Here is a 17,535-nt window from a genome sequence, read left to right as displayed (position 1 = left end):
TCTGACTGGGTTGCTTGTGGAAAAAAAAAAGCAGTAGTAAAGGGTTAAATGCAGGCATTAATGTTTTACGAGCTCTTGGCACATGCCCAGCTGGCACATGGACTCTTGTTGAATGTTTGGTGCCCGGCACTGGGCCTCAGATTGACGCCTGCTGCCTGAAAGTGAAGACCAGGACAAAAGTAAGAGAGAGTGAAAGGTTTAATGTTTCATGTGGGTGTAGTCTGCCTTGTTAAAGGAGGGAGGAAAAGAGGGACGGAGTGGTGCAACTCTTTGGGTGGGACTGTGCTGGATGAGAAGGGTGAAAATCAGGACACAGGGGCACTGAGTTCCTACCCAGGAAAAAGAAAGAAAGAAAGAAAGTACAGCTCATCATTCTGGGACAGCGGGTCTGGTTGCGGTAAGCTTTACGTCTTACTGTGTGTGTTTGTTGGAGAAAGACAGAATTGTTGTATAGATTTATTTCAGAAAGCCTAAAACCTTTACACATTATGTGTAGAGCTGAGCTCAGAGCTTAACATACACATGTAAGGGACGTGTATCATAAAAGCAGTGAGACTTTTGCTAAGTAAAGTTTGTTTACTGTGGTATGACTGCTGTCTGTTAGGTTAGGTAGAAATATACAAACCTTAATTCCAGAAGTTGGGGCAGTATGTCAAATGCAAACAAAATAAAAAAGCAGTGATTTATTTTGACCTTTATTTAAAATAAAAGCAGTTAATAGAAAAGACATTTAATGTTTTACAGTTTTTACAGTTTTGTAAATCCACGTTCATTCTAAAATACCTGTAACACATTCCATAAAAGTTGGGAAAGGGACAGTTTAAAACTAGGAACTATGAAAAATGTTGAAACTATAAAAAATATCTTGAACAGGTGATGCAACCTTGCTTTGGTAAAAACAAAAAGTATTTAGACAAGGCCAATACACCGCTCAGGTGGCGCAGCGGTAAAAACACACGCTGACACCAGAGCTGGTATCTCGAATACATCGTATCGAGTCTCAGCTCTGCCTGCCGGCTGGGCTGAGCAACCACACGAACAACGATTGGCCCGTTGTTCATATATCGGCGGGATATTAAGCCGGATAGGGACTCTCTCATAACTGATGCAACTACGACCTCTGCTGGCTGGTTAATGGCGCCTGTACAGAGGCGGGGAAAAGAGTGCGGATCAGGGTGTGTCTCTCCGTACCCAGGGATGATCCACATTAGCACTCGCCTAGTGCAGGTGAAAAGATGCATGCGTCGTGGCGTGGGTTAGCTTCGTTCTCCTCAAATCAGAGCAGGGGCTGGCATTAGTGGAGAGGAAGCATGACGCAATCGGGCAATTGGACGCGCTAAAAAGTCTGGAGAAAAAGGGGAGAAAATGCATAAAAACAAAATATATAGTATAAAAAAAGAAAGGATGGGTGTAGGCTTACCACCAAGCTTAAAAATGCATCCGCCGAATAATCCAACAGAAAATGTTCTTTTTGTTCTTTCAAATGTACAATTGTGAGAATTTGAGGTATTTTAGCCTATACAGTGCATTGTTTAATTGTTAGATTAAGAAAATATGAAAAAACTCTAAGGAACAAATCTGAGAACCACAACTAAATGACCATGATCTTTTAATCTTGATGGATATTGGTAATACTTTGACAAACTGTTGCCAATAAAAACAGCCAACTTCTCCAAGCTCAGGTGTATCTGAAATGGACAGATGCACAGTGGAAAGGTGTATTGTGGTCTGACATGTAGACCTTTTATGGAAATAATACCCATTCACTTCACCAAGCCAAGGAATAAAAGAGCCATTCAGACTGTTTAGAAGTCATGTAAGGGGCCCACCTATGGCTGTCTCTGTGTCTTATCAGTGGTAATGCGCTGCAACTGGGAGATCCTTTTAAATACTGGTCTCGCTGGGCTTTTGGTTGCTGGCTCATTAGCTTTGTGTTTGTATGGTGTGATACTTATTTTTACTGGCTCATATGCTGGTATTCATTGATATAAGAAACTCAGCTGGTGTTCATGGAATACTCAGTCATGGAGTAACCACCCTGGTGGTTACTGGAAGTCTCTGTGGGTCAAACGTCTCTTTTTCCTTAGAATGTATTTATCTATACAATCATTTTTATTTGGCTTCTTCATTTGTTTCACTGATTTCTGTTTTTTGGTCCCTCTTTATTTTTAGGTAATCTTTTGTTTTTGGTTCTTTAGCTGCATTATTGTTTTGCATCTTACATGTTGGCGTCATCCTCCTTACATTTGCTGCATCAATGGCTAAGGCGTGCCCCACCTTGTTACAAGTCAGGCGTTTAAAACTTAGACTTTGTCATGGTATGAGAATGAGGATGTATTAGTGCATATGGCATGCACAATCTTTACATTTGAAGGCTAAGTCAACTGGGTGCTCTTTTTATATAGGCACAGAGAAGTCACCAGCAGTAGTTGAGCTGCTGTATGTTTATTAGTGACCTAGCAGATTTTGCCATATTTGCCATATAACTGTTTTCCTTTCAATTTAGTAGACATTTTACAGTGAAGCAGCTAAGCACTACCAGCGCTAAAAAGGCTTCCAACACCATAACACCTCTATCTAGTGTTATGTATCTACACTAAGTGGTGAAGATACAGTCACTATTGGATTTTGGAAGACAGTGCTCTGGAGCGTCACCATACAACTTAAATCAGGATTTCTCAGTCCACACAACTCTGCTGCACTACTCCAAATCAAACTTCCCAAAAACTTCCTTCTGTGTTTGGCGTTTTTCTTAGACTTCTGGGAATTGTTGTTCATATAAGAGTCTTGTTTTCTAAGTTTTGAATTCCTTGTTTTGTAGGCTTTTTCCGTCCAGATTCATTCTTCCTGGCAACGTTAGTTTAGGAAAACTTTGTATTTTATATCAAACATTTGAATAATTAGAACAGTTCAAACAGTGAGGTTATGTGGATTAATTTTCCTGTCTCCAGCTTTTTTTCGAAGCAGAAGTTAAGTAGCAAACAGTGGAATGTGGAGTGAGTGGTCAAGGTCTTGTGTGTGCATTCGTAAAATTCTTGCTTATTTAATCATTTATTGACGAGACCATTAGAAGTGTAATATTTCGCCATTTGAGTTGAAGCCTTACACAGATTCCTTACATGGATGTGTTGTTTATTTCTAGATATTTTCTAATTGTTGTAGTTGAATGGGTGACACAGTGTCATACAGTTCGGCTCCGATGTCTGAAAAGTTTGCCATGTCTGCAATTTGTTTATTGGTTACTTCAACTACAACTTACGGTGATTAGGTATGTATGAGTATGGAACATCCTGCTCCTAGGTGTAAGTGAGTAAACGTGTAAACTGTGTGTCCTGCAATAAATTGGTGCACTGTCCAAGCTGTATTTCTGACTTGTGGACAGTGTCTCTGACCCACTGCAACTTTGATCAAAACCCCAATCAGAATATAGCAGTTACTGATAATGATGCTTGTTTATTTGAATACTTTTGTAATTTTAGTTACTTTTAACTGTAATAACCCTGGAACAAATAACACAAACCCATAAGACATTGGCAGTTACACCTTGTGAAAGGGTTGTCTAACCCCCCGTGGGAAAGCTCGTTCATGTAGTGTGGTTCTGTCGTAGTGGCCGAAAGTGCCACAAACCTGCTCTGGTTCTTAAAAAAGATAAAGAGCACTGGATCATCTCAGCCAGTTAGAAGGAACTAACAGGTCAATCATCTGTGCCTTTATGCCCCCTCTGCAGGCCATAAATGGCAATGCAGAAGAACATAATTTCAGTAGGTTTTTTTTTCATATGGAAATCTAGGCAGATACATCTAAATATTTTTTAATAAATTAATAAATGTTATTAAATAAAGGTGCCCAGGTGGCGCAGTGGGATGTTCTTTTAGCACACCAGCGCAGAGATTCTGAACTCCTCGGTTTGAAACTCTGCATTGTCGGCTGGGTGCCATCTAGCGCAGTGGTCCCCAACCACAAGGGGTCATTTGTTACCGGGTCACACAGAAAGAATGAATAATTAAAGATCACTAGAAAAGCAGTTTTTACTGCTTCTATTTAGGGTGTTGTTGTCTTATTGTAACCCCTAGGTGGAAGTAGGGCTGGACGATATGGCTAAAATTTATATCACGATATAACTCCTAATTTCGGTCGATACGATATAATTCCGATATCGATATGAATAATACAAATTTCAGAAAAACTGCCAAAAATACCAAAATTGGATGCCGGTACCTGCGAACCTCTTTTCTGGTTTCTGGCAAAAAATACAAGCTCAATACACCACTGAATTAGTCCTTCATCTCTTATCAGCTATTTCATCTGCTTCTTTTTCAACTGTAGACCGTGGCAAAACCAGACAGTTTTCATAGGGGTGGCCAGACTGAGACCACTGCTCACACAGGGGTGGCACAGAAACTGTCTGATATCTTTTTTGTATGTGGCTAGTGGCTGTTGATCTAGTAATGTTTTGGTCACTCACTTGTTTACCTATGGCAGTGAGTGCCATGTAGAATTACATCAAGCCTAGCATAATAAGCTTTTTAATTTTTTTCAAATTTTCCCTGACAAGTGAAAAACTAAAATATAGCCTATAACCTTAACATTATGAGGAAGAATTTCAAAAATATTCTTTTGCAATACTTAATCATTTGACTGCAAACTTGTGTGTACTGATGAGACTCATCTGAACCCCAGAACATGCTAGTGTGAATGCATGGAAAACTAATTTTAATTTTCTTTCAAGAATATGATACATTCTGACCAACACTATTAAGCCAAATCAGCATTGCAAATTGACTTTACTTTTAACAGCCTTCCACAATGTTGGGGCTTTTTAAAACTGAATATTTTCTTTCAAATAGAAGTGTTATTTAAATGCTATTAAATTGTTTTTCTACAAAAAAAAAACCCCGCCCAATTTGGAGGAAAACCGCCCAATCTGGCAACAGTGGAACACGCAGAGCCCATTCGTGCCTTTACTTGTAGCGCGCCACAACTAATATTAGTTGTATTAGTACTCACTAGTATTAGTACTCACTAGTATTAGTACTTAGTAGTATTAGTACTTCTGTAATAGTGTTGGTGGTTGACATTTATGTTGAGTGTGTTACTGCACTGTTTTGGTGGAGAACTACTCGCTTGAGGTGCGCTGTTGAATTGCTTCCCTGTGGGAACACCTGCGAGCAAAAATGCTTCCGCAAAAAAGTACGCACTGATATAATATATATCGTTCGAATTTGTTTAAAAATCATATCACCGTTATTGAAACTTTGATTTTCTATCGCGAAATATATCGATATCGAATTATTGTCCAGCACTAGGTGGAAGCAGCGTCTCATTGCAGCGAAAATCTTTTTTTCCCCACGGTCCATAAAATTATATCTTACAGTGGGGCCAAAAAGTATTTAGTCAGCCACTGATTGTGCAAGTTCTCCTACTTATAAAGATGAGAGAGGTCTGTAATTTTCATCATAGGTACACTTCAACTATGAGAGACAAAATGAGAAAAAAAAAATCCAGGAAATCACATTGTAGGATTTTTAAAGAATTTATTTGTAAATTATGGTGGAAAATAAGTATTTGGTCACCCACAAACAAGCAAGATTTCTGGCTCACACAGACCTGTGACTTCTTCTTTAAGAAGCTCTTCTGTCCTCCACTCATTACCTGTATTATTGGCACCGGTTTGACATCGTTATCTGTATAAAAGACACCTGTCCACAGCCTCAAACAGTCAGACTCCAAACTCAACCATGGCCAAGACCAAAGAGCTGTCGAAGGACACCAGGAAGAAAATTATAGACCTGCACCAGGCTGAGAAGAGTGAATCTACAATAGGCAAGCAGGTTGGTGTGAATAAATCAACTGTGGGAGCAATTGTAAGAAAATGGAAGACATACAAGACCATTGATAATCTCCCTCGATCTGGGGCCCCACGCAAGATCTCATCCCGTGGGGTCAAAATGATCATGAGAACGGTGAGCAAAAATCCCAGAACTACACGGAGGGACCTGATGAATGACCTGCAGAGAGCTGGGACCAAAGTAACAAAGGCTACCATCAGTAACACACTACGCCGAGAGGGACTCAAATCCTGCAGTGCCAGGCGTGTCCCCCTGCTTAAGCCAGTACATGTCCAGGCCCGTCTGATGTTTGCCAGAGAGCATATGGATGATCCAGAAGAGGATTGGGAGAATATAATGTGGTCAGATGAAACCAAAATGGAACTTTTTGGTAAAAACTCAACTCGTCGTGTTTGGAGGCTGAGTTGCATCCCAAGAACACCATACCTACTTTGGGGCTGTTTTTCTGCAAAGGGGACAGGACGACTGATCCGTGTTAAGGGAAGAATAAACGAAGCCATGTATCGTGAGATTTTAAGCCAAAACCTCCTTCCATCAGTGAGAGCATTGAAGATGGAACGTGGCTGGGTCTTCCAGCATGACAATGATCCCAAACACACCGCTCGGGCAACGAAGGAGTGGCTCCGTAAAAAGCATTTCAAGGTCCTGGAGTGGCCTAGCCAGTCTCCAGACCTCAACTCCATAGAAAATTTGTGGAGGCAGTTGAAAGTCTGTGTTGCCCAGTGACAGCCCCAAAACATCACTGCTCTAGAGGAGATCTGCATGGAGGAATGGGCCAAAATACCAGCTACAGTGTGTGCAAACCTGGTGAAGACTTACAGGAAACGTTTGACCTCTGTCATTGCCAACAAAGGTTATGTTACAAAGTATTGAGTTGAACTTTTGTTATTGACCAAATTCTTATTTTCCACCACAATTTACAGATAAATTCTTTAAAAATCCTACAATGTGATTTCCTGGAATTTTTTTTCTCATTTTGTCTCTCATAGTTGAAGTGTACCTATGATGAAAATTACAGACCTCTCTCATCTTTCTAAGTAGGAGAACCTGCACAATCAGTGGCTGACTAAATACTTTTTGGCCCCACTGTATATGAAACCGGTGCAAGAAAGGTTGGGAAACGCTGATCTAGCGGGCATAATTGGCAGTGCCTGCAGCAGACTCTATTTGGCTACCATGTCTGCTGGGTGAGAAAATGGCCAGATTTAGTGGGTGGGGACTTCAAACGCTGTGCAAGGACCCTGATTAGCAGACAGGCGTCTGTGCAGGCATCTCGGAGGAGGCGTGGGCAGCAACATACCCTCCTCGAATGCAATCAGGGATCTCCAGCAGCAGAAGACAAATTTGACTATGCTAAATCACTTATTAAACCTGGACTTATTTTACTAGATTGTTTAAGTGTTGTGTTGTGTGTGCTTATACCCGACAGGTTTAAGCATGTATAGATTTTTGGGCCACTCCTATAGTACAAACAAGTGTGTTTATGCTGCTGGATCTAACCTCAAGTGTTCGTAACCTCAAGTGTGTGAATTCTCACAGACTACAAATGCTACCGAAATCAATGTGGGTGGTGTATGCAAATGCTGTGTGTATAAGTGTGTTAGTGAAAGGGGCCCAGGTAAGGGAGAAATAAAAGAGCTATAAACAATCAAAACAGGTTGTATTGTTGCCAGTTGTTAGAAGTTTACTGGGATGTGCCTTGCATCCCTGCATTAGCACACTCATGGCGTGTATAAAGTGTGTGGGAAAAAAAACTCCACCTCATGGAATTAGGGTATCACCTTCTCATTGCTTTGTTTTTGCAAGATCTGAGTAAAGATAGTGAAACTTAGGGCAGGAAGGAAGCGTGTGAAGCCTGTAACACCCCAATCACGCATACACACACACACACTCGTACCTACATAGTAGACGCAGGTCAGACAGCATTAAAGCATTACAGACAGTTTTTGTGTATCTGAGTGGTGGACTGGACTGTGTGATCCTCTTCAGAGCTTTTCAGCTGGCTGTGAGCTGCAAAACTGGCCGCACTGAACAGTACAGGTGTGTATAGCGCTGCCTTTGAGAAACATGAGATGTTTGTGTGATTGGATGAAGTAGACGCATGTTGGGATCAGATCAGCTGTTTTGCTTTTAGCTAAGTTTTTGCTTTTGCAGGTTCTTTATTGTTCAAATCAAATCTCACCTCTGAATTTTAACTATTTACTATTTTAGCTCTTTTTTAGAACGTGAATACTGATTCTTTAAATAGTTCTTCCTCTTTTCTGTTCCTGTCTCTCTGGCTCTCATGCTTTCCAACACACATTCACCCTGTGTTTAAGGGGCCTGTGGCAGCAGGGCAGTGTAACATAACTCATGCTTTTTGTTTGGTGGCTCTGAGGAAAATAGGTCACAATAGCCCTGAAAACAAAGATCCTGTTATGCTGTTTGCTGCATGTACAAGTCTGTTGCTATTGCTAAACTGATTGGCTTATCACTAAGACACACAGCTTTTTACAGTGGCAATTTGTTTATTTACACCTGGTGTGTCTAGAAATCTGATTGCAAATACCCATCAGAGCCGGGCAGCCGTTTACACTATCTCTTTCAAATTCATTTCCAGTCATTGAATATAATCAGATTTAACAATTACCAGGGGGGTCTGGTCCTGTCACATCAAGATAAGCCTTAATTAGCCCATGCCACATCTCAAAAGTGTGTTTAAGCCTAGCGCACGCTACATTTTATCATGCCAGCCCACCACCCTTGGTCAGGTGCTCTACATTTGGGTTTGTTTGTAGGAGGAAGGGCCATATGTGGTTTTGCTCAGATATGCTTTTAAAATGTGTCCCCCGTGTAGCGAGTAATGCTAACAAGGCACAAGGAATGTTTTGAAGTGTAGTTCTGAGAGAACTACACTTTCTATTGACCTTCATACCCCACTTTATCTAGGGATGTCAGTGGTTACCTGGTTAACTGATAACCAACAAAGTCATTGTTTCATTAATGATGTTTGTTAAAACAGTTGATGTTTAATTCTAGGTAGGAGTGTCCAATAGAGTGGACAGTGAGTGGACACAGTATTTTAAAATGCCAGCAGCGCTGCTGTGTCTTATCCACTCATACCAGCACAACACACACTAACACACCACCACCATGTCAGTGTCACTGAAGTGCTGAGAATGACCCATCACCTAAATAATACCTCCTCTGTGGTAGTCCTCTGGGGGTCCTGACTATTAAAGAACAGCATGAAAGGGTGCTAAAAAGCATGTAGAGAAACAGGTGGACTACAGTCAGTAATTGTAGAACTACAAAGTGCTTCTATATGGTAAGTGGAGCTGATAAAATGGACAGTGAGTGTAGAAACAAGGAAGTGGTTTTAATGTTATGGCTGATTGGTATATGTATGTATTTATATTCATTTTACTGTGTTCATTATGTTACTCTGTTTTTTAAATAGTAAAGCTTGTACTACTTGTTGATTTAAAACTCATCTTATATGACATGCTATAAGCTCATTGGTTAGCAGTAAACTGACCAATTTCAATCAGTTGTCAGTTAAAAGAAATTGTTAAGCAGGACATAAAGTGCCACCTTCCCTAGGAGTGGCTCCCGAATTTATAAGATCCCACCACATGATCGCACTGAAATGTACTTGCAGAAACTATAGGGGCGAGAAGGGTTGAGGCAAGCGCTTCTGGCTGAAAATATCACCTTCTTTTGGCTGGTGAAGCTGCAATGTGTGCTTGATGGCCAAGCCATCAAGTCACTAAGCTGGTCACTAAGCTGGGCAGCTTGTCAAGGTTGAGCTCTGCTGAGTTTGTATTTTGGGGTCCTTCCATAAGGATGTAAGTCCACACCTGAGATAGTGGATGTTGAACCCAAATGCAGGAGATTTGACCAGAAAACTAAATCTGGAGAACAATAGCAAGATAGAAATGGAGTCAAGAAAGCATTTATCCAAGATGTAGTAATTAACATTAAATTACTAGAATTAAGATCAGAATGTCGTTAAGGGTGATGACAAGACAGTGTAATGTCACAGTGGTACCACTTATTTCACAGCATTGTACACAAATACGAGGGTTCTTCAAAAAGTTTCCACAAAACTCTATTTATTAAGAATTTCAAAAACAAATTACATCACTTTTCTACATACTCACCTTCCGATGCATTTTCCCCAGCGTCGTAATACCTTTTAATGCCATCAGCAAAAAATGTTTTTGGTTGAGCGTGTAGGCCCTGATGCACCGCTGCTTTCACATCATCATCACATGCAAATCTTCTTCCTCTTAAATCTCTTTGAGTGTCCAAAAAGGTGGAAATCACTCACTCACTTTCATAACCACACACAGTAACACACATACACACACACATACACACACCCATTCACCTATAGGGCAATTCAGTGTCTCCATTTAACCTGACTGCATGTTTTTGGACTGTGGGAGGAAACCGGAGCTCCCGGAGGAAACCCACACAGACACGGGGAGAACATGCAAACTTTGCACAGAAAGGACCCGGACCGCCCCGCCTGGGGATCGAACCCAGGACCTTCTTGCTGTGAGGCGACAGTGCTACCCACCGAGATGGTGGAAATCAGATGGCGCTAAATCCGGACTATAAGCTCTCTCACAGTCTCTCAGACCCGACCAGTTAATACTCGTCCCGCCCTTACAGATTCCAACAAAAATATAAAAGTGCAGATCCCTCGTACGTTTACATGAACTAAGCCTACTGCTCTATTTAATATTACCCAGTTATATCATATAACACTACTTCTTTTCTTTGTCTTTTAGTGGGTTTGCTGAGGCCAGTGGCTGCTCCAGGTGCCCTGCCTGACACCAGTGTAAAGGGCGCAATCATGCCCATGTCCCCAGTACCTGTCCGGCTGCCTGTCCAGAAGTTCCGTCGGCCTGGTCGAAGAAAAAGCAAGTCACCCAGTCCTTGGAGTCAAAAAGAAACCACAAGAACACTGGCAGTTCAGAAAGATCATCCTGAAAAAGGACTGGAATCTGTGAGGATTCAGAAGAAAAGAGGCCCCAAGCCTGGTAGCAGGGTACACCATTAATATAATTAAAAATGAACATAGAGCAACTGTGTTTAATGCACAACAACAATTTTAGTCTTCGCTTTTCATTGGTACTTTGACGATATGTTTGATATGTATTTATATGTATTTATTTCTATTGGTGTTTTAAAAATGGTGTGTTTTGTAGCTAAGCTGGGCTAAGCAGGCTACGTGGTTGGAAGGAACAATGGCAGATACTGAAAAACCCAGAGGTCGAATGTCAGCCAACTGGGCTCAGACAGTAAATCAGCAGAGCCAGGTAGAGCCCATCAAGATCCCGAAGAAGAGAGGCCCCAAACCTGGCAGCAAGGTCTCTCTCGCTATCTCTCTCTAATATTCTAATACACTCCCCATAATGTGACACTTTAAATAATGCACTAGGTAGGTTGTGCATATTCTGCTATTTGGGTGCTATAACATTATTATTCTTAAAAACTGCATTTATAGTACATTTCTGGAAAGCAGAAACCTATTCCCAATTACATTTATGACTTCATAATGTTTGACAAGCCAATCCTATCTCAGGTGTAGCCCCATACTTGCGAGACCAGGAGAAAATTATCCAATTCCAGGCACTTAGGCAAAGTTGAACAATGAGCCACAAACAAACAGCAGAACAGATAGATGAACGCATTAGTCGGAGTACAGGACATTACACTCCACAATTTTGCCTAGAAAAGTAAAGAAGGAGGGTTCCCCCTAGTTGGGACATAAGTCTAAGCTGCCCCAGAGAATGTCTGAAAACTCAGGTGGACTCGAGCTCGCCCCATGGGGACATGAGTGATAAGCGAATTGCACGGCCACTTAAAAAGTAGGGAAAAGTAGATAAAAGGAAAAGTATGAAAACTGAGTCAACAATAACCATCTTCACAATCTAACAGTCCATGGCAACTCAGCCTTTCACCCAGCCTGCCTGCGGCCAGGGTGGATCCCGCATGGCTGAGTTTGCAGGCAAGAGTTCGGAAAGAAATGCTGGGCAGAGTTCAGCCCCTTTAATGGCATGGCAGGTGAGCATGATACTGCAATCCGTGCCCCCAGTTGTTCTACACAGTAGGTGAGCTATTACACTAGCTAAAAGGCAAAAGTCTGTCATGGTGGATCTAGAGCTACCCGAAAATACAGGGCACAATAGACACAGGACAGCATCCAAAGTAAACAATAACTATCAGAAACAATCATGTGACTCTAACACTTTCATGTGTATGTTGTCTGCAATCATTCCCATTAACAGAGGAAACCTCGTGTGTTGTCCGAGCCAGTGCCTACTTCACCTACCAGCAGCACTCCAGAACCAGACACCAGCACTGTGCCACTGGATAACGCCACCATCCCCAGCACTGCCATGCAGGCTCCAACCGGTACTGAAACCATGTTTACTGTGAAAAACGCCAAAACATCAGGTTTTGGCAATTATTTTGTTGTGCACGGTTAATTCTAATGGTTAACTATGCATACATTAAATGGATTGATTTATTATTGCTAATAATAGCAATAATCAGGGTCAATGTGGATACAATGTGTTTTGGTCAAGGACTTGGCCCTCTCTGATCATTTTTGTGTCTTCTTTGAAATGCTGATCACTCCAGATGCTCAAAATAGCTCTGTTTCTGTTAAGAAAAGGAATATAAATGAAAGTACTAGTTCTCGGTTTATGGAGGCCATAGCTATATCACCAACTTTAATTGCAGAGTCAGTTGATGAACTCCTGGATAACTTTAACGTGAAAATATTGACTGTCATGGACGTGGTTGCTCCAGTAAAAGTCATGAAAACGTTGAGCAAACAGAAAGCACCATGGCGTAACACAATGATGGTAATGGCTATGAAAAAAGAATGCAGGAGAGCTGAACGTAAGTGGAGGAAAACTAAACTTCAAATCCACTATGATCTCTATAAGCAAAGCCTTTGTAGTTTTAACTCAGAGTTAGGCAGGGCTAGACAGCTGCACTTCTCTAAGATCATTAACAGGAACATCAACAACACCCGCACTCTATTCAACGTGGTCGACAAGCTTACAAATCCTTCAAAACAGATCACGCCAGAACTTCTGTCCACAGAGAAATGTAATGAGTTTGCTCATTTCTTCTGTGAAAAAATCAAAACTATTAGACTGACCATTAACTCCACTCAGTCAAACAATAAAACCATGCTGCCCCTACAGACACCTAAAAATAACATGACTATTATGTCACAATTTAATACAATAGACCAAAAAACTCTGGAGAAAACAGTTCAGCATCTTAAATCATCGACATGTTGTCTCGACATGCTGCCATCTGAATTTTTTAAAACTATTTTTAACTCTGTAAAAACTGATTTGCAACAAATAGTTAATGGCTCACTATCATCAGGCGTTTTCCCAAAATCACTTAAAACAGCTGCCATTAAACCACTCCTAAAAAAGAGAACTCTGGATGCGTCTGTGTTAAACAACTACAGGCCGATCTCAAATCTTCCTTTCACAGCTAAGATCATTGAGAAAGTTGTCTACAATCAAGTCAGCAGTTTTTTGAATTCCAGTGGTTCTTTTGACAAATTTCAGTCAGGCTTTCGAGCTCACCACAGCACTGAAACGGCTCTCATAAAAGTGTTAAATGATCTACGGCTGAATAGTGACTCAGGTAAAATATCAGTTCTGGTTTTACTGGATCTTAGTGCAGCCTTCGACACTGTAGATCACAGAATACTGCTGGACAGGTTGGAAAACTGGGTTGGACTTTCCGGAACAGTCCTTAATTGGTTCAGGTCTTACTTAAAAGACCGCAGTTACTTTGTCACTATTGGCAGCTATGAATCTGACAGAGTGGCTATGACATGTGGAATCCCCCAGGGATCAGTTCTCGGACCTCTCCTGTTCAATCTTTATATGCTGCCATTAGGCCAAATGCTACAGGCTAACAACATTGATTACCATAGTTATGCAGATGACACACAGATATATCTGGCTCTCTCACCAGATGATTACAGCCCAATAGATTCACTGTGTAAGTGTTTAGAGGACATCAATAAATGGATGAGCCAGAATTTTTTACAGTTAAATAAGGACAAAACAGAGATTGTCGTGTTTGGCAACAAAGAAAAGAGGACCAGTGTCAGTGAACACCTCAGTTCCCGGGCTCTAAAAACCAAAGACCAAGTCCGAAATCTTGGCGTTCTAATAGACTCAGATCTTACATTCACCAGCCATATTAAAACCATCACCAAAACAGCCTTCTACCATCTTAGAAATATAGCCAAAATCAAGGGTCTAGTGTGCCAACAAGACCTAGAGAAGCTGATCCATGCTTTTATCTCCAGTAGGGTGGACTATTGTAATGGTCTCTTAACTGGACTTCCCAAAAAGACCATTAAACAGTTACAGCTCATTCAGAACGCTGCTGCAAGAGTTTTAACCAAGACGAAGAGAACTGAGCACATCACTCCAGTTCTAAAATCTCTACACTGGCTTCCGGTTAGTTACAGAATAGAATTTAAGGTGCTGCTACTGGTCTATAAATCACTGAATGGGTTCGGCCCAGAATACATCTCAGAAATGTTCAGAGAATATAAACCCAGTAGATCTCTTAGATCCATGGACTCAGGTCAGCTAGTAGAGCCCAGAGTCCAAACTAAACATGGTGAAGCAGCATTTAGTTGTTGGGCTGCATATAACTGGAACAGACTGCCAGGAGATATTAGATGTTCCTCAAACATAGAAATCTTTAAATCCAGGTTAAAAACTTTTCTTTTTTCTTGTGCCTATGATTGAGCTCGATATTTTTACTATCATCCTCATTTTACCATATTTCTTTTAGTCTTGTTTTAATTCCATAATCTCTAAACTGTAAGGTATATTTTACTATATTTTCTTTTAGTTTTTATGTTTTATTTGCTTATTTCTCTTGTTTTAATTTCGTATTTACCAAATTGTAGGGTATATTTTACAATATTTTCTTTTAATTTTTCAAGTTCTTAATCTTTATCTCTCTTGTTTGCATTTCATGTTTTTAATTGTAACTAAATGTTTGCAAGAAGTCTTTCTGAGGTTCTAGATCTCAGGAATGTTTTAATGCTTTTAATTTTTAATTTTTCCTTATGTAAAGCACTTTGAATTGCCACTGTGTATGAAAGGTGCTATACAAATAAACTTGCCTTGCCTTGCCTTGCCTTACAAAGCCTAGAAACACTGGTCCAAAGACAAGAATACATGCTGGGCAGAGTGTCAGTCCATCACAGGACAACATGTACTCACTTATTCTTACATACACTTGATAAAATGAAGCAGATGTAAACTCTAGTGTTTGATAGGTTGATAATTTAAATACTGATGATTTGTTCATGTGAACTGGAATTCACAGATCAGGAACTTTATTAGCCCATTAATTTTTTATTTGAGTAAGTAAGTAAGTATATTAGAATAATTCATCAGACACATGTTGTAATGCTCCCACCACCATACTTCGCTGTAGTGTTTGTGTAATTATATGCAAACATGTGTTTGTGTAATCTACAAACATGACAAGCTGGATTATTGCTGAAGAGTTAGGAGTTTTACGTGGGATGTATAAATTGCAGTTTTTACACAAGATGCCCTTCCTGATGCATCTTCATCATCTTCATCATCTGTTCCACTAATCCATTCAGGGTCGCGGTGGCAACAGTGCAAGCAAAAAGTCTCAGGCATCTCTCTCCCCTGCCGCTTCTACTAGCTCCTCTGGTGGGATCCCCAGGCGTTCCCATGCCAGCTGGGAGATATAATCCCTCCAGCGGGTCCTGGGTCGACCCCGGGGCCTCCTCCCAGTTGGCCGTGGCTGGTATACCTCCAAGGGGAGGCGTCAAGGAGGCATCCCTTCCTGATGCATCCCTCCTATTTCTATCCGGGCTTGTGACAAGCACCCAATGCAAAGAAATAGTATACATACATTAAATAGTCCTAGTTATTGCACTTATTCCTTATCGCTTATTAAATGGCCATCTAGACAATCTGCAAACTTTGCTTTGTGTGTGTGTGTGTGTGTGTTGCAGTGTGTGTGTATCTGAATAAACAGGCGAAGGTGGGTCCTCACCTGGATGTGCGGCGGGTACAGGCTCTGCCCGATCACTTTGGGCCTGGCCGGGCTTCCTCGGTGCTGCAACAATGTGTTCAGGCCTGTGTGGACTGTGCACACAATCAGAGGTTCATCTTTTCCTGCCTCAAACCAGGCCATGGAGGAGAGCTTGTCTCAGGTCAGCACACACACACACACACACACTATGCATTTCTCCTGATGTTAAACTTTTTATTAGTTTTTAAATGAACTTCTACATTATATGGCCTAAATTATGTAGAATGTTGTGTATTCTGTTCCAACCTTGGGCATTAATATACACTGATCAACCATAACATTAAAACCACCTCCTTGTTTCTACACTCACTGTCCATTTTATCAGCTCCACTTACCATATAGAAGCACTTTGTAGTTCTACTATTACTGACTGTAGTCAGTACTTTGTTAGCCCCCTTTCAGGCTGTTCTTCAATGGTCAGGACCCCCACAGGACCACTACAGAGCAGGTATTATTTAGGTGGTGGATCATTCTCAGCACTGCAGTGACACTGACATGGTGGTGGTGTGTTAGTGTGTGTTGTGCTGGTATGAGTGGATCAGACACAGCAGCGCTGCTGGAGTTTTTAAATACCGTGTCCACTCACTGTCCACTCTATTAGACACTCCTACCTAGTTGGTCCACCTTGTAGATGTAAAGTCAGAGATGATCGCTCATCTATTGCTGCTGTTTTGAGTTGGTCATCTTTGAGATCTTCATCAGTGGTCACAGGATGCTGCCCACAGGGCGCTGTTGGCTGGATATATTTTTGGTGGGTGGACTATTCTCAGTCCAGCAGTGACGGTGAGGTGTTTAAAAACTACATCAGCACTGCTGTGTCTGATCCACTCATACCAGCACAACACACACTAACACACCACCACCACCACGTCAGTGTCACTGCAGTGCTGAGAATGACCCACTACCCAAATAATACCTGCTTTGTGGTGGTCCTCTGGGGGTCCTGATCATTAAAGAACAGGGTGAAAGCAGGCTAAAAAAGTATGTAGAGAAATAGATGGACTACAGTCAGTAATTGTAGAACTACAAAGTGCTTCCATATGGTAAGTGGAGCTGATAAAATGTCACTGACAGTGAGTGTAGAAACAAGGAGGTGGTTTTAATGTTATGGTTAATCGGAGTATATCGTAGTATTTATAATAAAATGTTTTAGTTTACCAGATTTTAATGTAGTAACAGTAAATGTAATGGTTCTTGCTCTGCAGCCCACTTTGAACAGAAGCAGCACACTCTAACACTGCCGGTGGTGAACAGCGTGACTTATGTGCTACGTTTCCTAGAGAAGCTCTGTCATAACATGAGCAGTGAACCACTGTTTGGCAGCCAGCCTGTGCCTCAGGGAGGAGTGCGCTACGACAGACACTTCTACTCAGGTCTGCACTCAGTAGTCATCTGCATATTTAAATATTTTTACCTCTACATATGTAACTACAGTACTTTACTATATGTAAATGTCTTTATTTGTCTCTCAATATTCAATAATTATTCATTCTTTGGTATTAAAGTCTTTGATAAACCTGAAATCTATTAATTTACAAACAGGAGTTTATTC

The 17,535-nt window shown here is 41.1% G+C and overlaps 1 protein-coding gene across 4 annotated transcripts in view; it reads left to right on the top strand.

Moving 5' to 3' along the window:
• The window catches only part of LOC134309921 (polycomb protein SCMH1-like), a 38,613-nt gene that overhangs the window by 12,508 nt on the left and 8,570 nt on the right, over positions 1-17,535 (top strand). For all 4 annotated transcript variants that reach the window (XM_062991374.1, XM_062991373.1, XM_062991371.1 and 1 more), the window contains exons 8-12: positions 10,628-10,887; positions 11,048-11,209; positions 12,131-12,257; positions 15,904-16,104; positions 17,189-17,356. In XM_062991374.1, the coding sequence (XP_062847444.1) occupies positions 10,628-10,887; positions 11,048-11,209; positions 12,131-12,257; positions 15,904-16,104; positions 17,189-17,356 (918 nt within the window). The remainder of the gene's footprint in view (positions 1-10,627; positions 10,888-11,047; positions 11,210-12,130; positions 12,258-15,903; positions 16,105-17,188; positions 17,357-17,535) is intronic.

This window comes from Trichomycterus rosablanca, chromosome 3 (assembly GCF_030014385.1).
Source record: "Trichomycterus rosablanca isolate fTriRos1 chromosome 3, fTriRos1.hap1, whole genome shotgun sequence".
NCBI lineage: Eukaryota > Metazoa > Chordata > Actinopteri > Siluriformes > Trichomycteridae > Trichomycterus > Trichomycterus rosablanca.
Note: the sequence above shows the minus strand (reverse complement) of the source record. Positions and strands in the feature narration are given on the sequence as shown.